Source organism: Schistocerca americana, chromosome 1, assembly GCF_021461395.2.
Source record: "Schistocerca americana isolate TAMUIC-IGC-003095 chromosome 1, iqSchAmer2.1, whole genome shotgun sequence".
NCBI lineage: Eukaryota > Metazoa > Arthropoda > Insecta > Orthoptera > Acrididae > Schistocerca > Schistocerca americana.
In genome coordinates, this window is record NC_060119.1 from 639508148 (window position 1) to 639532728 (window position 24581).

The 24581-nt window shown below is 38.2% G+C and overlaps 1 protein-coding gene across 3 annotated transcripts in view; it reads right to left on the reverse strand.

Moving 5' to 3' along the window:
- The window catches only part of LOC124607668 (leukocyte tyrosine kinase receptor), a 915076-nt gene that overhangs the window by 221856 nt on the left and 668639 nt on the right, over positions 1 to 24581 (reverse strand). For all 3 annotated transcript variants that reach the window (XM_047139925.1, XM_047139923.1, XM_047139924.1), the window contains exons 18-20: positions 10867 to 11062; positions 10675 to 10765; positions 5929 to 6123 (exon numbers count right to left, since the gene is read on the reverse strand). In XM_047139925.1, coding sequence (XP_046995881.1) covers positions 5929 to 6123; positions 10675 to 10765; positions 10867 to 11062 — 482 coding nt within the window. The remainder of the gene's footprint in view (positions 1 to 5928; positions 6124 to 10674; positions 10766 to 10866; positions 11063 to 24581) is intronic.

The following is a 24581-nucleotide window of genomic DNA, read 5'->3' on the forward strand; positions in this document are numbered from 1 at the left end:
CTTGCCACTAATGAGGAAGTACTGAACAGAATAGGGGAGATAAGGAATTTGTGGCACAACTTGGCCAAAAGAAGGGACACATTCTGAGACATCAAGGGACCACCAAATTAGTACTGGAGAGAAGTGTGTGTGTGTGTGTGTGTGTATGTGTGTACGGAGGGGGGGGGGAGGGGGTAAAAATCATAAAGCAAGACCAAGAGATGAACACAGTAGGCAGATCCAGAATCCAGAAAGATGCAAGTTGCAGTAGTTGTTCGGGAACAGGCTTGCACAGGATAGTATAGCATGGAGAGCTGCATCAAATCAGTCTTCAGACTGAAGACCACAACAATAACAACAGCTGGTGGTAATAGAGTGCCCAAAACCCTATTATCAGTTATTTTGTAAGATTTTCCACTGTACACAAAGTAACTGATCATCAAAACATGTTTAAAATGTTGGGTAATGCCAGGTGGAAAACAGCAAGCAGGAAGTTCTAATGCATCTGCTATCATACTTTCATAAATAAAGAAACCACATCTAGGTTCACCGTAATGTCACTTGGGGCTAACTGTACCCATTTAATTATTTTCACAAAAACTGTAGATGAGACTTGCAAAAGAATAAGAGTTCCAGATGTGATGTGGTGGCTGACATTAGGATCCAGGAGCTTTCTTCAGATGTTTTACCAACTTGTGAGTGGAAGACATGATGACATTGATTAATGGCCTAAATGGACTGACCTCTTTATGTATTTTCTGGCAAATCATGCAGTCTAGGTGGACTGAGAGCATGGCACACAAGGCCATTAACAACGTCATCAGCAAGCTCAAAGTTGCCACATTTTGCTACTGACTGTAGATGTTGGAGCCCTCTTGAGTAATCGATACGTGCTATCAGCAAGTAACGCTGACTTTCTTTATAATTGTCTACAGTATTAAGGCCATATTCCACTTATCCACTGGCAGTACTACTAAGCTGCCATAGTCAGGTAAAAACTGAAGACAGTTCAAACTGTTGCCAAACGCTGCACTAAATTTAACAGCACATCAAGTACAGGAACCTTGAGAAATCAGTGATGGTAGAACACAGTCTTAGGGAAGCACACAAGATCTACTTTGAGAAAACAAAAATCCATTTCATTGCATTGACGTGCTGAGATTCCACAACAAAAAAAGTGGTAGAAATTACATGTGCAGTATCCAATTTTAACAAAGAAGCAGTTTATAATAGGAGTGGTGCCTGGAAATGAGAGCTTGAGATGGAGTAATTTCAAAGAAATCATTATTCCCTAGGGGAAAGCTGATATTGGGAGTGGTCTCCATTACCCATTTGCCCCTCAATCATGGCCCAGTGGGGGAGGGTAGTGGGGAGGGGGGGACGACATCTCATAAATCCACCAATTTCCTGCATTTGTGAATGCTAATCCCACCCTCTACATGACATCACTGCCAATAGAAATTAGAAGTCCAACTAATGTCTCCCAACCAATGTCAAGCTGAAATGTCACTATAAAGAAAGTGGGTTTTGCTTTCAGTAAATAGTAGTAGTAGTAGTAGTAGTAGTAGCTTTATTCACCCGCAGATCTCTTTTTACAAGGATATAGGACATGTCAAAGTATTTACAAGTTTAGATCAATTTAAAATAAGCTAATTTGTATACATATATATTTACAGACTTCTAGTTAGACATAATCACTAGATTTACTCCTGGTATACAATACTTTTTTTTTTTTACAAATAACTTATTAAACTAATGTAATGCCACACTGTTCACTCATATCTCACTATCAGTCACTGGACACACTACACACACATTGTTTCATAACACTTCACTCACTACACACACAGACACACACACACACACACACACACACACACACACACACAAACATCTCTCTGGGCCATTTTCTGTACCGCAACTTCCTATTTGCTATCCCGAAAAACTGAGTCAGCGTCCCTCCATAATGAGTGAGATGTTGAACTCAGAAAGAGTAAGAGGTGTTAGTATTGTGCTATGCATAGCTTGGGTGTGGTAAGTATTTCTAGAAAGGAAAAAGAAGGAAAAAAAAACATAAAGTGAAGGTATTATGTGGAACGTTGGATGTTTTATACTCATCATCCTTATTATTATTATTATTTGTACAACATTTTTTATCAAATCGCTACTCTGTTTTATCTAAGTAATCCTTCAATGTATAAAATGTATTGCATAACAGGTACTTTTTAGCTGCCTTTTTAAATAAGTGTATTTTTGCAATTTCTTTAATCTCTTTTGGTAATTTATTGTACAGTTTTATTCCTTGGTAGAAACTGCTGTTTTGAGTTTTACATTTATTTTTTCTTGGAAAATGTAAGTTGAGTCTATCTCTTGCTGCATGGTCATGGACAGAGCTGTTTGTGCAGTAATTACCAATATTATTTTTTATGTGTATACTGACTGATAAATGTATTCACATGGAGCAGTTAAAATTCCCAGTGTTTTGAACAGATCTTTACAATGAGCTCAACTAGTATTTTTGGTTATTATTCTTATGGCTCTTTTCTGGAGTTTGAAAATTGAGTTCATGTTTTGTGCATTTGCCCCCCTCCCCCCCTGCCCCCCTCCCAAAACAAAAAGCCATAGCTAAAAATTGAGTGTACATATGAATAATACGTAACTAAAAGACACTGCATGTTACACACTGATGATAGGACTCTAAGGGCATAACATGCTGATGACATTCTGTCTGCAAGTACCTTTGTGTGTTCACACCGCTTCAACTGAGAATCAACATTCATTCCTAGAAATTTTGCTTTTGTTACACAGTCTATAGAGGTGCCATCTACATTTAATTTAACATTGACATTTTCCCTCTTCAAATTGAAAGTCATGGCATTAGTTTTCTTTATGTTCAATGTCACTTTATTGTTTATTGACCAATCATAAACTTTCTTCAGAGTTTCATTTGCTTTCTCGGCAAGGAGTTCTCTTGTTTTCTCAGTGACTATAATATTGCTGTCATCAGTGAAGAGAATTTTTTCACCATAAGTAACACTAGTGGGAAAGTCATTGATGTACATCAGGAATAGTATTGGTCCTAATGTGCTACCTTGTGGAACTCCTATAGTAATGTATTTTGGTTCTGATAAGTGTTTTACTACCTGTTTGGATCTATTTGAAGTACGTGTTACCTCTACTCTTTGTACCCTATCTGCTAGGTATGATCAAAACCAGTCATTAGCTATCCCTCTTATTCCAAATGCTTGTAGTTTATTTAATAGAATCTCGTGGTCAACTGTATCAAATGCCTTAGAAAGATACAAAAATAGCCTGTGACACACTCATCTTTATCAAGAGCATCAAGCACAACTTTTGTGAATTCTTCTATGGCTGACTCCGTATTTTTGCCACTTCTGAAACCAGACTGTGATTCGCTTAAAAGATTGTATTTATTCAGGTAACCTGTCTTTCATAATTGCTTCTATTATTTTTGTGAATGCTGACTGCAGGGAAATGGGCCAGTAATTTTCTATGTCTTCTGCATTACCTTTCTTGAGCAAAGGTACAACTCTCGCCTGTTTTAACTGCTCTGGAAATGTCCCTGATGTGAAGGATTCTTTTATTATATTTGTTAAGGGGCCTTGTATAATCCCTATGCATTGTTTCAGTATACACACTGGTACTTCATCTAAGCCTATTGACTTGTGATTTTTTAGTTTTTCAACAGTTTTATTGAATTAATTCTCTGTGGTTGGAACTAACGTCATTGTGTTTAGTGCAACATTATTTACAGGTGTTATATTTGTTTTGGGGAATTTTTGCTGTAACTTCTCTGCAATACTTGAAAAATGCTCGTTTACATAGTTTCCTAAGTGTTGTGGATCATTTATTACCTTATCCCCATCCCTTAGCAGTATGTTATTCTGCGATTGTTTGCCTCTCCCTGTTTCCTTTTTTATAACATCCCAGACTGCTTTGCTTTTATTTTCTGCATTATATATTGTTTTGTCATTAAATGATTTTTTTCTGCAACAATCAGCACCTTCCTATAGATCTTTTTGTATCTGTGATAGAAATTTAAGAATTCTGGATCACTGCGAACCTTTTTCGTGGAACTGAGGTGTTTAAGTGTTTGGGAGGACTTCTTAATACCTGCTGTTATCCATCCATTTTTGTGAGACGTTGATATAGACACACATACTTTTGGAAATGCCTTTTCAAAGTTCAATTTAAACAATGTGGAGAATTTAGAGAATTTGGTATTCACATTGGTTTCCTTATACACTTCATCCCAGCTTTGTTTTTCTAGTTCTTTTGAAAAATCTTTTATTTTGATTTCTGATAGATGCCGTTTGTAGGCTTGTAGTTTAGGGCATGATTCAATGCCTGATTTTACTGTTGTTATTTGACAGTGATGGTCTGATAGTCTGAGATCTTTTACAGGTACATCACATTTTTCTCTGTCCATATTTGTGGCCACATGGTCAATTACTGATGCAGTCACTGTAGTAACACTTGTTGCACCATTGACCAATAGGGACATGCCAAAACTTTGCAGGATGTTAATGAAGGTGCTGCTGGATTCATTTATGATATTAGTGTTGATGTCAATGTCCCCACACAGAATTATGTTGACCTTTGTACTTGAGACTTTATCTAGAACTTCTGTTAATTTATTGAGAAACGTATCCCCACTACCACTGGGAGATCTATACACACACGAAATGATTAATTTCTTGGCAATATCAAGGCCTGTTAATTCAATAGCTGATATTTCAAAGTGTTTGTCTTCACTTACTGTACTGAAGTCACGTCTTGATTTGAACTGTGTTCCTTTTCTAATATAAATACTCTAGCAGAAGATTCTTCAGCAACATAAGGATTCTTATGCTTACATGCCAATTATGATATTTATGGATAGTAAAAATACTAAAATTAAGATGAACTTTTCAATTCAAAAGAAAATATTAAAAGTATAAATAATTTTCAGATAGACTATCATTCCTCTTAAGGGTTCAGAATGGAATTTTACACTCTGGTGCAAAATACTGTAAAAGGTTGTCAGTGGGCATCAAGGAGGAAATTGAAAATCCACAAATATTTAAAAAAAAAGTATGAGAACGCTCCATTAGTCAACCCTTCTACAACTTATCAAAATACTTGGACTCAGGAATGTAAATTCTGTAGAACTAACATTTATTTGTGTTACAATATTATGAAAAGGATAGTTGAAACTCACCATATAGCAGAGATGCTGAGTCACAGATAGGCACAACAAAAATGAGCTTTCGGCCAACAAGGCCTTTGTCGAAAATAGACGAAACACACACACACACACACACACACACACACACACACACACACACACACAAGCACACCTCACACACACATGAACACAGTCTCTGGCAGCTGAAGCCAGACTCAGCATCTCAGCTATATGGTGAATAGCAACTATTCTGTTCATAATATTGTTACATTCCATCCTGATTTTCCATTTATTTGTCTTAGATACATCCTGACTACACCAATAAACAGGCACCTGATAATAAACAATTTGCTTGAAGTATTAGATTAAAACAGCAGCTGAGTAGTGTGGGAGGAGGAGCAGTGGCTATTCTTCAAAGTAGCTACTTTTCTCCTCAGTTTACAGCACATGGTGTATGAGTGAATGAATGAAATAATTAATTAATAGTGAGTTATTGCAGCGGTGTAGAATGATGCAATAAGATTAAAAAACTACATGCTCTACCTATACAGAATGAAATATTGAAATACTTTTATCATAATGTATGAAATCATAACTCAGTAATGTAAGGAATCACTGAATATTGCACAGCATCAAAAAATAGAACACAATACTTAAAAGTAAGCAAAGTAGTTCTCTGGTCAATGCAATATATCAGTCACATTAAATGAATAATTAATATTTGTTTATTATTAGTTTGTAAATGTCCCACACAAACTTACTGGTTTAGGTCGAGATTCTCTCAAAAATGTTTTGAGATCACCTCCTGCCAACAGTTCCAAAACTATGAAACGTGGATGTTTATCAAAACAAACACCAATAAAATGAACAATATTTGGATGGTTGAATTTGCTCATAATGAGAGCCTCCATCAGAAAATCTGTTTCAGCTTGACTTGTCGAAAGTTCTGGTAAAGTCTGAAAAATAACACAGAATTTGAACACAGGATGACAAAAGTTACATAAATGGCCTAAAATTCTTACAAAATATGACAACATAATATTAACACACTACTTATTCCAGAGTCTACAGACAGATGAATTGCAAATACTCCCATGAATTATGAGTTTCTCAAAAAGTAATGATAACGTATTATTTTGAGGAAATGTGTGTTACTGTGTTCTTATAGCAAAATTATTGAAATTACACTTTTGATTGGCATTTACATAATTATACATTTAGAAATAAAAAATTATGTATGACAAATTTTGGAATCTGTAGCAAAACTAATGTTCCCTATCTATGAAGCCAAAGGGCTATTTCAGTCTGATGTCACCTGTCTCTAATCAAATAAACATTCTTTATTGCTGTAGTTGGTTTACTGTTTTATAGTTGTCATGTTTTACATGACCGTTTACACATTTTATAGATATCTAATTAAACCCACAACTGAACTCAAAATCTTGCAACCATCCTAATTCAAAAGTCTCAGAATAAATAACAAATAAATTCCACTGAAAGACCAATCATTTAATTCCAGAAAAGTTTAATTGAGTAATGGTTGTTGAAGCTACCACAAATATTTTAGGACATATTTCATTTTATTGCCATCAGGTACAGGTGGTGTGGAATACAAAATTAGCTCGGTATGATGAACTGGTAAATGCATCTATCAAAAAGTTTTTAAGAAGGAAAGCATTGAATTCTGTAACCTGAGCTTGGATTCATATACAGATGAAAAGACTGATGCAACCAGAATGAAGATGACATCAAATATTACACAAATTTGAGAAGTAAGTACAATAATTTGCATCCTCACAGAGACATACTGTAGTGTTAGAATATTCAGTAAACAAAGGACAAAGAATGATGTCAGTTATTTGCTGGATAACAAATGGCTACTACTACTGTTATGCCTAATTTATTACAGAATTTGTTCACTGTCAGCTGCCATATATTAAGAACATAAATAGCAAATGTGTTTAGAACATTCGTGTTGAGGTTTTTTTAGCTGTGGTGTCAGTTTTGTACAACATACTGTGTTGTGTTTATTACTGAAAATGTTACTGTGACCGAGACATATGCATACCACCTTTGAGTATTTTGATATGACATTTGGCATAAAACCACATCTTAAAATTCACTGTAGTGGCTTTACGTAATTACGAATTAAACCTGGAGACCCATGCCAAACTTTTACACTTTTATAGTTTTAAATAACACTAGTATTTGGAATATATGTAGTTGTAGGATAGTTGTGGGAATGAAGAGAAAATATCTCTAAATATGAAACAAACAATGCAAAATAATAATCAAGAATTTACGATATATCCTTGTGCATACATTTCCAATCGTCAAAAATCTCTTTTGTAGTAAGAATATTTGTTCCAGCTTGTACAATTGGCACAAGTCAGGGACTGTCTGTAGGGCCAAATAACTTACAACTTTAACTCGACAAACACTTTCAATTACATAAGCACATTAGACCACAGTTTCTTTGACTGTTTGATGCACCCACCAGAAATTACTCTACTGTGCCATAGTGGCAATAGGTAAATTCAAGGTGACAATGAAAAATATATTTGCCATTTTGGAAAGTATATTTGTTTAGAAAAGTCAACTTGTATGATGAGCAGAGACAATGGACTACCGTGCTGGTCATGGTTATTATCTATGAAAATGTGTACACAAATTATACAGCTATTAATTACCTTATATTATTTGAAAAAAAAAAATATTTGGAAAAAAAAAACAACACACTATTTGGTATATGATAATACGAAAAGGGAGTGTCTTATTCGTGATTATCAATACAAACGCAAATGTTTTATTCCACCTTTAGGCATACTTACATGCACGGTGTCATCAGTGTTAACACAATAATAATATAAACTTGGACAAATGTCATTGGCTACAATATAATAATCCAAGATTGATACAGTACATATTTATGCAAAAGTCAATAACAACAAAAAGTTTCCTACCAGATCAATTACAAGATAAACAAACTACATAGTTCAGTGAATGATAAATAAATAAGATTAATATGTTAGCTTCATAAAATACAGGTATGAACTTAGTGTCATGATGCACTTTTACCTACGATAATTAAAAGTTGCTTTTATGTTAAAACTTTCCACAAATAATAAGTTTTGCCACAAAATTGGTATGCAATATCTGAAGCTGTTCGAAAAACCTTCCAAGCGATACCTCATTCATCCTTGTACAATTGGTATATGTTGAGAAAAAGTGGTGTTAAATTGAGAAAAAGTGTAAATGATTTTTCAGTATTTGATTGGATTTCTGTCATTTACCTACTTATAAGTTATGCTGTGACCAGTAAGTCTGATTCGAATATACTTTATCTGATCAAAAGTACCTGGTCTCTTTTAAAGGAAATTAATATGACATGTGCCCACTATTCACCTTAATGACAGCTTGAACTGTCCTGGGGATACTTTCAGTGATGTTTCTGACTGTCTATGGAGGAATGGCAGTCCATTCTTCTTCAAGAGCTGAAATTTGAGGAGGTAGTGATATTGGAGAGATATTGACTTCTAATTCATCTCAAAGCTGTTCCAAGGTGGCTACAAGTCAAGATTCTGGGCAGACCAGTCCATTTCAAGATTGTTATTGTCCACTAACTGTTGCCTCACTGATGCTGCTTTACAACATCGTCTCCCAAATGTCCTCAACTGTAGACACTATGCAATGCTGTAAAATGAGTTCACATTCTTCCACATTTACCATATTCTTAAGCAAAACAAGGGGACCACACCTTAATCATGAAAAACATCTCCTTACCATAACACCATCTCCTCCATACTTCACTGCTACCACTACATGTGATGGCGGCAGGTACCATTCTCCATACATTCAACAAGCCCAAATCATTCCATCTGTTTGTAACCGCATGTACCATGATTCATCACTCCAAATTACTTGTTTCTAGTCTCCACTGTCCAGTGGCATAGCTCTTTACACCACCTCCTGGTACAGAAATGTAGCAGTTATGAGGAGCTTCTCAATCATTGTACCCCATTCTTTTCAACTTTATAGTATTGACATTGTGCTAACTGGACTGCTGGTAGCACTTTGAAACTCACAAGTGATTTCTTAGACTGATTTCAAGTGATACTTTTAAGCCAGCCTCTGCAATGCTTGGTGGTCCCTGTGTCAGTGCACGAGGTCTGCCAGTTCTTGATTTAGCTATGGCTGTTCCTTCACATTTTCACTTCAAAATCACATCACCAAAAGTCAACTTGGACTGTTTTATAAGCATTGAAATGTCTCTGATGCATTTGTTATTCAGGTAACATCCAATGACCAGTCCACATTTGAAGTCACTGAGCTGTTATGACACAACCATTCTGGTGTTATTTCTTCTCTACAGATGACACAATGCTCTCTGCCTCCTTTTATACAGTTGGGCTGCCTCTCACAATCTATAGCAGCCAGTTCTACAATATGTAGGGGTGTCCAGATATTTCTAATTAAGATAGTGTGTGTACTCACACTTTCTACTTACTGGCACAAAAGTAAAATTATTACTTCAACAGTGCAATGCCTATAGGTGTGCTAAGAGGGCCTGATTCTTTACTAAGTCTCACACCAATGTATTTACTCCTGAATCATGATCATCTTCATACCACAGTGTAAATATAAATTCCAAACATACACCATTCTCAGAAGTATTTTCAGATTTGCCCATATTTTTACATCACGTGCTCCCTCAATGACAAAACCAAACATAGCTATAGAGCATCTATTCAGTAATCCTTTGACAATCTGGTCTTTTGGAAACCGTTTCATCAGCCAATGTAACAAGATATTTCCTATGGTAGTTTTATTACTCCCAGACTCAATGAAATGAGTCAGCAATACCCAGCTATTCCAGTGTAACACTGACTAGATTTGGAAAAGTTCACCCAGTTTTGGTACACCTGTATATTATCTACATGTGTTGCACTACTGTGTATGATAATCTCTTACAGTTACACTACATTTCATTAACAAACAACTGCAACAGCATCTTGAATCAAGAGGCAAGGGAAGAGATAATATAAGAGTGCAATGTTTCACAACTGCAGAGATGCTACTGAACCTGAAAGAACTTATGACAGTTTGAATTCATCATGTCTTGCGCAATTAGTCTAGTGCTGCTTTAAAGAGAATGGTTTTCTGGCAGCAAAAATATAAATGGTACAGCATGTAAATCAGTGAAAAAACATCTGAAACAGTTTGAGTCCCACAGCAAAATTTAATCTACATTAATCATCAATGTATAGTGACTGGAACATCTATCATTCAAATGTCAAATAACTATGAGCTATACATTCACACCAAACTTCCACATCTCTGAGCTATCTAAAGCAAAGATTCTGCACCTCAAATAACAAAGTCTTCATCATGTATATTTCATATAGTAAAACATTCTGAGGAGCAGAGGTTTTATTGTCATTGTTATATATTCACATGTAGTGCAAAATATTAATGTTTTGCAACAAGCAAGGTAATGCAGGGCATACCTTCACTGCAACAGGCATCTCAACGGCATCACCACTGCGATGTTTATAGAATCCCTGGTACACTTCACCAAATGCTCCTTGACCCAGAGCCCTATGCACAGAATTGTAATTTTCATACTTACTTACTATTTTTTGACAACTTCTCACATACATACGAAAAGCTTATTCTGGTAATTGTAAATATATACATACTTAATTAACCGTAAATGATCCCTTGGTATATCTTTTAGATCATTAACAGTATATGTTCCTCCACCAAATTCATAATTTGGATTATATTCTGTCATCAGACTGTCTGATGCTTCTCGCAATCGATTTAGCTGAAGATCTGGACCACTGAGTACTTGCTGCCTCATCACTGCTTCCTTTCTTTTCTGATAACGATTGTCTGAAAAATAATTAAAAACACTAAGGAAATGTGTTTGAAAGACATCCATTAAACCATTAGATGGGTTACATTACTATACAAATGAACTTATTTCAAGCAAAAAATGGACATGGCATTATGCAGCTAAAATGAAAGACAAGCTCATTACTTACTAGTGATACAATGTGATAAGACATGCATCACACTGAATGATTAGCAGTCAGAATGGGATGAGCAGCTTAGCACAAACAAACAGAGATTTAGTGTAAACAGCAGAATAAAATTAATGAAGTTAAAATATCATTTTTAGTTCATGTAATGTTTCCATTATAACAGTGTGTATTATATGCACGTAACAAGAACGTGTCATCACAACGAATATAAAAAAAAAACTTTGTGTTTGCCTTATGGCAGGTCTTGTCATGGGGGAAGCCTCGTCAGAAAGGTCCACCACATGCGCATCTAGGGAAGTGATTCCAGTGGTGGTTTCCCACTGCCTTCCACTGATGATGATTAAATGATAATGAGGACAACACAACACCCAGTCCCTGAGCAGAGTAAATCGCCAACCGAATCGAACCTGGGCCCCTTGGTGTGATTGAATGCTGTGCTGATCTCTCAGCTATTGGGATGGACATAACAAATATGGAAGTGTGCAGTTAATAACTTGACCAGCAGTTGGCTTACTGGACTACTGCTGCTGAAACAAAACAATATTTGTGTGTGGGAAGAAAAGTATGAATGTGGCCTTGAAAGAACAGTGTCTTGTAATGCAAATTCCAACCTAACTATCTGCCATCAGGTTATACTGAGATCTGCAAACTGAGCAAAGAGTGCAGAATTTTAGTGAACCCTTTGTTTTTAAGAGTATTACAAGACACTGACTGAAAATACCAACAAAATTTAGGTACAGACAATAGTATTATAGATATTTTTTCAATAGATATGGCTACCACAGACATCATATTATTAAGGGATTATGATGTCCTGTCAATAGCATAAAGTTTGCAGCTTATGAATCTGTGACTCATGCCACACAGTTTACTAGTGATGCTAAACTGTACGGACTTCATTAACAACTGTTCACTAAAACACAGGCACCAACTCTGATTCTAGCATATACGTATTGGCACCTTCTGATGTCACTATGGAAACCGAGTAGCTAGTGCACTATGGAAATCCAATAGCTGGTGGAACATTTATGGCTCACTGCAATAACGCCATAAACCAGAAGGCAATTGTTGTTGGGAATGCTCTCTGATGGTACCATGCCGGAATTTGACATATGAGCCAGCTCAGGGCTGGCCTGAGTCAGATGTGATGTTATTTGTGGTGTGCATGGCAACTGTGCTTGAAGTTTTGCTCAGGTGCAGAACTTTGATACACTGTGAACTGGACTTTGCTTTGGAGAATGGACAACAAATAGCTTGCACTGTCTCCAAGTAGCATTCTGTATACACTACGTGATCAAAAGTATCTGGACACCTGGCTGAAAATGACTTACAAGTTCATGGCGCCCTCCATCAGTAATGCTGGAATTCAGTCTCGTGTTGGCCCAAGCTTAGCCTTGATGACAGCTTCCACTCTTGCAGGCCTAGGTTCAATCAGGTGCTGGAAGATTTCTTGAGGAATGGCAGCCCATTCTTCACGGAGTGCTGCACTGAGAAGAGGTATCATTGTCAGTCGGTGAGGACTGGCATGAAGTCAACGTTCCGAAAAATCCCAAAGGTGTGCTGTAAGATTCAGGTCCAGACTCTGTGCAAGCCAGTCCATTACAGGGATGTTATTGTCATGTAACCACACCGCCACACGCCGTGCATTATGAACAGGTGCTCTTGATCATTTTTAAAGGTACAGTTGCCATCCTCGAATTGCTCTTCAACAGTGGGAAGCAAGAAGGTGCTTAAAATATCAATGTAGGCCTGTGCTGTGATAGTCCCATGCAAAACAATGAGAGGTGCAAGTCCCCTCCATGAAAAACATGATCATAGCATGACACCACCGCCTCCCAATTTTACTGTTGGCACTACACATGCCGGCAGATGATGTTCACTGGGAATGCACGATACCGAACCCTACCATCGGATCGCCACACTGTGTGCTGTGATTTTCCACTCCACACAACATTTTTCCCATTGTTCAATTGTCCAATGTTTACACTTCTTACACCAAGTGAGGCATCATTTGACATTTACTGGCATGATGTGTGGCTTATGAGCAGCTGCTCGACCATGAAATCCATGTTTTATCACTTTCAGTCTAACTGTCGTAGTACATGCAGTGGATCCTGATGCAGTTTGGAATTTCTGTGCGATGGTCTGGATACATGTCTGCCTATTACACATTACAACCCTCTTCAACTGTTGGCAGTCTCTTTCAGTCAACAGACAAGATCGGCCTGTACACTTTTGTGCTGTACATGCCCCTTCATGTTTCCCCTTCACTACCACATTGGAAGCAGTAGACCTAGCGGTGTTTAGGAGTGTGGAAATCTTATGTACTGATGTATAACACAGGTGACACCCAATCACCTGGCCAAGCTCGAAGTCCATGAGTTCTGGAGAGTGTCCCATTCTGCTCTCTCATGATATCTAATGACTACTGAGGTCGCTGATACGGAGTACCTGGCAGTACGTGGCAGCACAGTGCACATAATATGAAAAACATATGTTTTTGGAGGTGTCTTGATACTTTTGATCACATTGTGTATATTTCCTGTTGTCAATGAATTGGGATGAGTCTCTGTTAGTTTCATTTGTAACTCATTTTTACAAACATATGTAACTCAGACTCTTCCATATTTCAAATCTTCATTGAGTAAGATAACAGACAGAAACTTTTTTTCCAGCTTAGTCATTTTACAGGGGATGGGGTTTACAGGAAAGTTAATTTGGTGTGACTACCACAGGAGCAATTTCCTTCTGAGAGTTATCAGTTCCATTCAGAGATAATTTGAAGGTGTTCACACTGCCTAAGAATTGTTTGATGTCTTTAAGACAGCTATAATGTGTACAGTTCATCAGAGCATAAGAAAAAAAGTGGGAGGGATGGGGACACAAATTTAGCACAAATCTGGTGAATTTTTCGGCACATTGGCTTCATTGGTTTTAGACATGACCTCATTATATAACACCAGCATTGGTGCAAACACCTTTCTTTAGTTGAGAAAACTGTATAAAATATCTTGATAAGAGGGCTGCTTTAATATAGTAACCTGGAAGGCAAATTGAGGGTGGTGATCTCAATATCTCTGAAGAATATTGCATTGAAAGAATATCTGAAAAAACGTTTTCCTTGGAACTCAGGGGTGTCTCATCTGGGGTGGGGGAATTCACATACATGTCCTGAGTTTGTTTTATCATTAGTATCACAGTTTATGTCAAAAGGTTGAATTGTTCCATCTGTGTAGGTTCTCTCCTCTCCTTGATGGGTTCTAAGAACATGATGAACGAATGTGGTGGAATTAATTATTTTTTGCACATTTCGAGTTACAGCATATGAACAGCAATGTGCTGACAAAAACCAGGCCATGACCTCTTGCATTAAATGAGAACTGGAAGGGCTTGTTCATAGAAAGATGTGAACAAATCTTTATTAATTATGGAATGAGACTTTAAATGACCTGTCCTACTTGAAGGAGAATTTGATTATGTGCGTATATGAAAAAAAATGGAAATAATAGGGATGAAACTCCAAGTTGTAATGAGTGATCAAATAGTTTACATGTGCAGTGCTGATATTTATACTGGAGAAAAAAGAAATGACATTTATATCAAGTTCCTGCTCCTGGTGCTATGTTCTCATTTGGGGAACAACATGTAACCTAAACACATAAATTTCATAGAAGTTCTGCAGTCCTTGAGAGACCACAGGAAATAAATACATTGGGAGTTGGAACAGTTATGGTGGACAGAACAGATTCACCTAGAGGTATACTTCATCAAAAACTACTGAAAAGAAAAATGATATTTTTTTACAGAACAGATCTCTTATGGTTGAAATGGAAAGACAAATATACACATAAGACAGAATAAAATTACTACTTTTCATGGTAGTTTAACATCTATGAGCTGACATGATGATGTACTAAAGCTACATATTATTCTAGACCAAAATCTGTCTAAAATACACGCTGAGCTTGTATTTCGCTTAATGAGAGTTTATAAAATGATGGAAAATATTTTGTTGGGGCAGCTGTGAATGTCGCTACTCACAAAATAAATAGGAAAAAAAATTGTAACAGCTGTTTCAATTTGCAGATAAGCAAATCACATGGCTGAAAATGATGGAGTGGGACTAAACAAACAAACAAACAAACAGATGTGTGTGTGTGTGTGTGTGTGTGTGTGTGTGTGTGTGTGTGTGTGTGCGTGTGTGTGTGCGTGGGCATGGGTGTGCATACACACACACACACACACACACACACACACACACACAAACCATTTAGAAATGTAAATCAGATGCGCCACATGTAATTTTTCTGTGAGACTACCATCTTCTATGACAGGTATTTTTTCTCGGCAATGCTGATCTAGCATGGCATGCAGGGGGGATTTTGAGCTGTTTGGAAAGATGAAAGGTAGAAAGATTAGGGTTTATGTCCTACTGGAGATAAGACTGCAAGTTTAGAATGGAAAGGAAATTGACCACATCCTTTTCAACTTCCTCAGCATTTGGATATTTAAACTACAAACCTTTTAAATGTGAGTATGGGATTTAGAAGAGGTTTAAAGATGTACTGTTACAATAAAGTTACGGGGCAGGCAGTGAGACACAACTATATATGGTTGAGCTGGTATGTATGCTGCTCACAAATTACAGTTATAGGTATAAAAAGAGAAATAAAAAGTTTCAGTTTCTTAGGAAGTTCTTCATAATATAATTCAATGTGAACTACATAAGCTCCATGGTGTGAGAGGCAAACAAAAGTTTAAAAAGTATAAGCTCTGTTGGAGTGTTCCTTTCTCCACATGGTAAAAGCAGTTTGGCTGTTGATTTATAAGCCATGTCAAATCTTTCCTCAAAACAAAAGATGAACCATTACTTGGGAGCTTGCAGAGTAGGTATTGCCTTAACAGGCCTATCAGACAAAAAACAGAGAAAAGTGTTGTACTGCGTTTTTCTAAATCCAATAATTTCTCTGTTTGGAGACAGGCCAGTAAGGTAAAAAAAAATTACAAATAAAAAATATAACTGATGGAGTAAGGAAACAATCTTCAGACAGATAGATTCAATTAAAATATAAAAACATATATAATCTTGTATTCATAGTGAATTTAGATTTCCAATCCTGTTTCAGTGATAAAATAATGCAAATGACAGTCATTAAACATTATTTTTGTAATGAGGTTTGTGGATCATTTCATAAATAGTGCACAGATTAGTGACACTGAGGACTGAATGGCACAAAAATAGTGAGATTATGGAAGTTGCAGTTGAAAGTTTTGGTCAGAGGCAAATACAGTGATCAGCTAGAACATTATGACCATCGATCTGCTATCAATACAAACTCATCTTGGCAATAGCAGCATCACATGTTGAGGAATGACTGCTAGTCAGACACATGCATGGTGTACATAGAATCAGTGAGCGAGCCGTCCATGTGTAGAATGGAGAAGGTGAACGATCTATCAGAGTTTCACCAACAGCAGATGCTGATGGCCTGGAGGTTCAGAACAAGCTTTCTGGAAACTGCACAACTTGTTGGGTGTTCTAGGAGTGCTGTCGTGTCTTCAATACACGGTGAAACCACGTCCAGACATCATGGGGTTGGGTGGCCACCCCCACTGCAGATCTCGGATGTCGTATGCTGGGCAGATTGGTAAGACAGGACAGTGGTGAACTGTGGTGGAGCTAACATCAGACTTTAATGCTTGGCAGAATACAAGTGTGTCTGAAAACACAGTGTACCGAACACTCCTAATGATGGAGCCCCACAACCAATGACCTGTGCATGCCAATGATAACACCAGAACATTGGCAACTATGACTGAAATGGGCATGTGACTGTCATCACTGGATGTTGGTGCAGTGGCAGAGTGTTGCAAGCTTTGATGAACCCCAATGCCTTCTTCATCATGCAGATGGGATGGCTTGAATCTGTCATCTTCCAGAGGAACAGCTCTTTGACACCTGTACTGTGGGACAGAGACAAACTATCAGAGGCTCCATTATTCTCTGGGGAACATTCACATGGGCATCCATGAGTCCATTGGAGCCTGTCCAAGGCATCAAGATGGCCAAAGAGTATCATACACTGGTTGCCGATCACGTACACCCCTTCATGATGACCATGTTTCCTGACACCAGTGACATTTTTCAGTAAAAAAATGCGCCATTTCACAGGGTCGGGAGTGTGTTGGAGTGTTTCGAGGAATACAGTGGTGAGTTCCAATCAATGTGATGATCCCCCAACTCACCAGATCTGAACACATGTGGGATGTGATTGATCATTGGCGCCCCTCCCCAGAATTTATAGGAATTAGGTGGCTTGTGTGAGCAGATGTAGTGCCAAGTTCCTCCAGCAACTTACCAAGGCCTTGGTGCTTCTATGACATGATGCACTGCCACAGTTATCTGTGTCAAAGGTGGACTATGTGCTGTTAAGTAGGTGGTCATAATGTCCTGGCTGATCAGTGTACTTAATTTCATCCATAGCATCCTCTGTTTTTAAGTACACTGACTGACAAAAAAAATGAAGCACCCAGAAGGAGAGTTTGTGATGTTATTTCAGTGATTACAAAACCAAGTCAAATTTACAAAGAACTTGGCAGTATGAGGCTACTTATCAACATAGCATTTCACTCCCTTTGATATGTATGCAGACACTGATTGGGTTGGGAAAGGTGTCACAAAGCCAACGCACCCTTTCCTATGGACAGTTGGCCAAAAGCTGTTATAACTGGCCCTTGATACCCTGGATACTGGCAATGGGACAGAGTTAACATATGAGTTGGTCCTACACTTTCCATTGGGGACTGTTATGGCAATCTTGCTGGCCACAAGAGTACCTCAACATTAAACTGACGGTTGACAGAGACAATATGCCATGTCTGGATGAACATCATCCTGTTGGAAAACTGTGCCATGATAGCATAACATGAGAGATAATATATGAGGATGTAGAATGTCTGTTATGTACTGTTGTGCCATCACAATTCGCTTATTACCAGTTCTCACCTAAGGTCATATCCAATGGCTCCCCACACCATAATGCCAGGAGTAACTCCGCTGTGCCTTTTTAAAACAATGGAAATCACTCTCATAACCTACTCACTGATAACAATAGTCCAGGGCAGTGCTGAACCATGATTTATAACTGAACACAAAGCGACACCATTCATCAGGAGTCCATGCTTCTCAGTCATGGCACCACTCCAAACGTGGCCATTTGTGTTGTGGCATTAACTGCAGCCTAAGCATGGGGCAGAATTTCCCTAGTCCAACAACTGTGAGTCCCTGGCCAGTGGTGCACATTGACACAAAATGTTGCAGTGAGTCCATTGTCCATTCTCAGATGAGAGGTGCAAATTGTGGTGGTACTTGGCTATAAAGTAAATATAAGCTACCAAAAATTGTATTGTTTACTCTGAAGCCACCATGTGTGATTGCATAAATTATGAATTGAAGCAGTCGGAAACACTGTTCCTGGGTTTCAGAATGCATGGACAGTTTTTGTGATTGGGCTGTGCTACTGTTTAGGGTCCAACCAAATGCTCTTGTCATAACTACCCTTGAAAACTGAACAAGAAAGAAAAAGAAAGAAACAGCAACACTCTTACCAAGCTGAATTTCAAACCAACAATAAAGCAACAAGGCAGTCATTAATGACTAGATGGATGAAAAAGGACTGTAATAAAGTGGAAATTGGAAACATTTCAATACAAGAAAGACAGAATTCCACATCCAGTGAACCAGCAAGTCACAAGTCAAGCACCAAGAACATCATTCGTGGAAAAAATGAAGATCTTTTTCCAAAAGAGACACAAGTGCAAAAGGTGAGGTAAGTGGTCAAGTAAGAAATTATATATTCCCTGTACTTAATTTTAAATATCTCCATCACAATGTTCAGTCACTGTCCAATAACCTTAATAAAATAGAAACAACGTTAAATGACGTGAATGATATTTCTGCCCTATGGTTCACCGAGCACTGCTTAAACAAGATATGTTAGAGCTAACATATTTCCAACAATTATAAATTTGCAAGCATGTGTTGTAGGAAAATACTGCGTCATGATGCTGCCTGCATATATATTAAAGAAAATACTGAATTCAAGAGTGTAATTAAATACCATAAACTGTCCAGTGAAAAAGATATAGTACTCTCCATAGTTGAAATATCAAGGTTAAATGCAATTATTGTTGTTGTTGTGTTCTTCAGTCCAGAGACTGGTTTGATGCAGCTCTCAATGATACACTCTTCTGTGTAATTATTATTTGCATGTAAATGTCACCAGTTGGAGATAAAAAAGTGTTTCATAATCACATGGAGGAACTACTGCAAGAAATAAATTCTCCCCAAATAAAAGAAATTATATATGGTGACTTCAATTTCTCAAAATCCAATAAATTCAAAGACTATATTATCTTGAGTTCCTGACCACATATATTTACATTTCGTCCACTGTGTGTAATACTCCATGCAGTGTACATGGGAATGTGGCTGGCTCCAAATTGTATGAGCTCTTTTTAACATCTTTCTTGTTTTACCATGGTTTCTCTTTCCAATAGCTGTTGCATTTATAGTTGTCATTTTGTTTCAGGCCTCTTATGTTTTATTTACCTACTGATGATAGGATGATGTTTCCTTATAACTTTTATCTTAAACCCATATGGTAGAATTAAAGGATGGATGTTGGCTCACCACATTACTTCTTATGTAAGTTTGCAGTTATTTTTAGTTGAAGAGACAGCTACAAAGCCTGGAAATTTGCCTCATACTACACCCATCCACCTGCTTTTAATGTACCTAAGTCTCACAATGTTATTTTACATCCCCTAGGTTAATCTGAAGATGTCCCACAATGGCAAAACATGTCATTGCCAATAAACAGATAAACTATTTGCAACCAAGACTGCCTTATATTACAAATTTACTAAGCTCAACAGTTACAGAAACAACTCAAAAAGCAGCAACCTCTGCATCTATCACTGACCAGATTTTGATAAATAAACACATCCAAAAAAGTTTTGCTTTACCTCGTTTACAAGAGTTCCAGAACCTGTACAGAAAATTGGAATAGAGATCAACATAAATATCATTTCCACCCTTTTTATTGCTCATGAAAACCACACATTGCATGTTGTACCACCACACAGTGAGACCTACAGAGGTGGTGGTCCAGATCGCTGTACACACCGCTACGTCTAATACCCAGTAGCATGTCCTCTTGCATTGATGTAGGCCTTTATTCGTCGTGGCATAATATCCACAAGTTCATCAAGGCACTGTTGGGCCAGATTGTTCCACTCCTCAACGGCGATTTGGCATAGATCCCTCAGAGTGGTTGGTGGGTCACGTTGTCCATAAACAACCCTTTTCAATCTATCCCAGGCATGTTCGACAGGGTTCATGTCTGGAGAACATGCTGGCCACTCTAGTTGAGTGATATTGTTATCCTGAAGGAAGTCATTCACAAGATGTGCACGATGGGGGCACAAATTGTCATCTATGAAGACAAATGCCTCACCAATGTGCTGCCGATATGGTTGCACTATCAGTTGGATGATGGCATTCACGTATCGTAGAGCCAATTCATCACCTTCCATGACCATCAGTGGTGAACATCATCCCCAAATAATGCCACACCAAAACAGAAGGGAACTTCCACCTTGCTGCACTCAATGGACAGTGTGTCTAAAGCATTCAGCCTGATCGGATTGCCTCTAAACATGTCTCCGATGATTGTCTGGTTGAAGGCATATGGGACACTCATCAGTGAACCGAATGTGATACCAATCCTGAGCGGTCCATTCGGCATGTTGTTGGGCCCATCTGTACCGCACTGCATGGTGTTGTGGTTGCAAAGATGGACCTCGCCATGGACACTGGGAGTGAAGTTGTGCATCATGCACCCTACTGTGTACAATTTGAGTCATAACAAGACGTCCTGTGTTGCTGTCTGGGTTCCTCTGAGCCACAGTCCACAGGTAGGGGTCATCCACTGCAGTAGTAGCCCTGGGGCGGCCTGAGAGACGCATGTCTTCACAGTTCCTGTCTCTCTGTATCTCCTCCATGTCTGAAGAACATCACTTTACTTCACTCTGAGATGCCTGGACACTTCCCTTGTTGAGAGCCCTTCCTGGCAGAAAGTAACAATGTGGACGTGATCGAACAGCAGCACTGACCGCCCAGGCATGGTTGAACTACAGACAACACGAGCCATGTACCTCCTTCTGGGTGGAATGACTGGAACTGATCGGCTGTTGGACCCCTTCCATCTAATAATGGCACAGCCCAACAAATCATAATCTGCCATGCAAACAGCTGTTGCAGGCGAGCCTGGGAAACTTGTAAAGCTTTCTGGACAGTTTGGCAGCCCAAAATCATCCCGTATAGTCCAGCAGGGGAAACTCAGACTTATTGTCATACCCCAGAATTTCAGTAGTCTTAAAAATAAGCGAAATGATCTGGATATTATTACATGTCTTGATAAACCCGATATGGGACACTGTAGACCTAATTAGAATTAGTCAACCACTCTCCATGAAATTTTGTTCTGCCTTTAGTAGGAACAACAAGTCTGGGGGAGGCGTAGCAATCTTCACTGTTACAACAAGTAATTTCAGTGTTCTTGATGTAAGTGCACTCTGCATAGAAGGACTCACAGGATTTGCTGCAATAAATCTAAAATGGGATATAGAAAATACAGCAATTATCGGAGTGTATAGGCCAGCTGGGGCATGTATGCATACATTACTCAAAAATCTGTCTGACATGCTGATATACATAGACAGTATATTTTCTGGGTTAAATGTCTGTGTAAATTCTATAATAACAGGGGATATAAATATAAACTTCCTAATCAATGATGTTGTTGTGGTCTTCAGTCCTGAGACTGGTTTGGTGCAGTTCTCCATGCTACTCTATCCTGTGCAAGCTTTTTCATCTCCCAGTACCTACTGCAACCTACATCCTTCTGAATCTGCTTAGTGTATTCATCTCTTGGTCTCCCTCTACGATTTTTACCCTCCACACTGCCCTTCAATACTAAATTGGTGATCCCTTGATGCCTCAGAACATGTCCTACCAACCGATCCCTTCTTCTGGTCAAGTTGTGCCACAAACTTCTCTTCTCCCCAATCCTATTCAATACTTCCTCATTAGTTATGTGATCTACCCATCTAATCTTCAGCATTCTTCTGTAGCACCACATTTCGAAAGCTTCTATTCTCTTCTTGTCTAAGCTATTTATCGTCCACATTTCAGTTCCATACATGGCTACACTCCATACAAATACTTTCAGAAATGACTTCCTGACACTTAAATCTATACTCGATGTTAACAAATTTCTCTTCTTCAGAAACGCTTTCCTTGCCATTGCCAGTCTACATTTTATATCCTCTCTACTTCGACCATCATCAGTTATTTTGCTCCGCAAATAGCAAAACTCCTTTACTACTTTAAGTGTGTCATTTCCTAATCTAATTCCCTCAGCATCACCCGACTTAATTAGATTACATTCCATTATCCTTGTTTTGCTTTTGTTGATGTTCATCTTATATCCTCCTTTCAAGACACTGTCCATTCCATTCAACTGCTCTTCCAAGTCCTTTGCTGTCTCTGACAGAATTACAATGTCATCGGCGAACCTCAAAGTTTTTATTTCTTCTCCATGAATTTTAATACCTACTCCAAATTTTTCTGTTGTTTCCTTTACTGCTTGCTCAATATACAGATTGAACAACATCGGGGAGAGGCTACAACCCTGTCTTACTCCCTTCCCAACCACTGCTTCCCTTTCATGTCCCTCGACTCTTATAACTGCCATCTGGTTTCTGTACAAATTGTAAATAGCCTTTCGCTCCTTGTATTTTACCCCTGCCACCTTTAGAATTTGAAAGAGAGTATTCCAGTCAACATTGTCAAAAGCTTTCTCTAAGTCTACAAATGCTAGAAACGTAGGTTTGCCTTTCCTTAATCTATCTTCTAAGATTAGTCATAAGGTGAGTATTGCCTCACGTGTTCCAGTGTTTCTACGGAATCCAAACTGATCTTCCCCAAGGTCGGCTTCTACTAGTTTTTCCATTCGTCTGTAAAGAATTCGTGTTAGTATTTTGCAGCTGTGACTTATTAAACTGATAGTTCGGTAATTTTCACATCTGTCAACCCCTGCTTTCTTTGGGATTGGAATTATTATATTCTTCTTGAAGTCTGAGGGTAGTTCGCCTGTTTCATACATCTTGCTCACCAGATGGCAGAGTTTTGACATGACTGGCTCTCCCAAGATCGTCAGTAGTTCCAATGGAATGTTGTCTACTCCGGGGGCGTTGTTTTGACTCAGGTCTTTCAGCGCTCTGTCAAACTCTTCACGCAGTATCGTATCTCCCATTTCATCTTCATCTACATCCTCTTCTATATCCATAATATTGTCCTCAAGTACATCGCCCTTGTATAGACCCTCTATATACTCCTTCCACCTTTCTGCTTTCCCTTCTTTGCTTAGAACTGGGTTTCCATCTGAGCTCTTCATATTCATACAAGTGGTTCTCTTATCTCCAAAGGTCTCTTTAATTTTCCTGTAGGCAGTATCTATCTTACCGCTAGTGATATAGGCCTCTACATCCTTACATTTGTCCTCTAGCCATCCATGCTTAGCCATTTTGCACTTCCTGTCGATCTAATTTTTGAGACGTTTGTATTCCTTTTTGCCTGCTTCATTTACTGCATTTTTATATTTTCTCCTTTCATCAATTAAATTCAATATTTCTTCTGTTACCCAAGGATTTCTACTAGCCCTCGTCTTTTTACCTACTTGATCCTCTGCTGCCTTCGCTACTTCATCCCTCAAAGCTACCCATTCTTCTTCTACTGTATTTCTTTCCCCCATTCCTGTCAGGTGTTCCCTTATGCTCTCCCTGAAACTCTGTACAACCTCTGGTTCTTTCAGTTTATCCAGGTCCCATCTCCTTAAATTCGAACCTTTTTGCAGTTTCTTCAGTTTTAATCTACAGGTCATAACCAATAGATTGAGGTCAGAGTCCACATCTGCCCCTGGAAATGTCTTACAATTTAAAACCTGGTTCCTAAATCTCTGTCTTACCATTATATAATGTATCTGATACCTTTTAGTATCTCCAGGGTTCTTCCATGTATACAACCTTCTTTCATGATTCTTAAACCAAGTGTTAGCTATGATTATGTTGTGCTCTGTGCAAAATTCTACCAGGCGGCTTCCTCTTTCATTTCTTAGCCCCAATCCATATTCACCTACTATGTTTCCTTCTCTCCCTTTTCCTACACTCGAATTCCAGTCACCCATGACTATTAAATTTTCGTCTCCCTTCACAATCTGAATAATTTCTTTTATTTCATCATA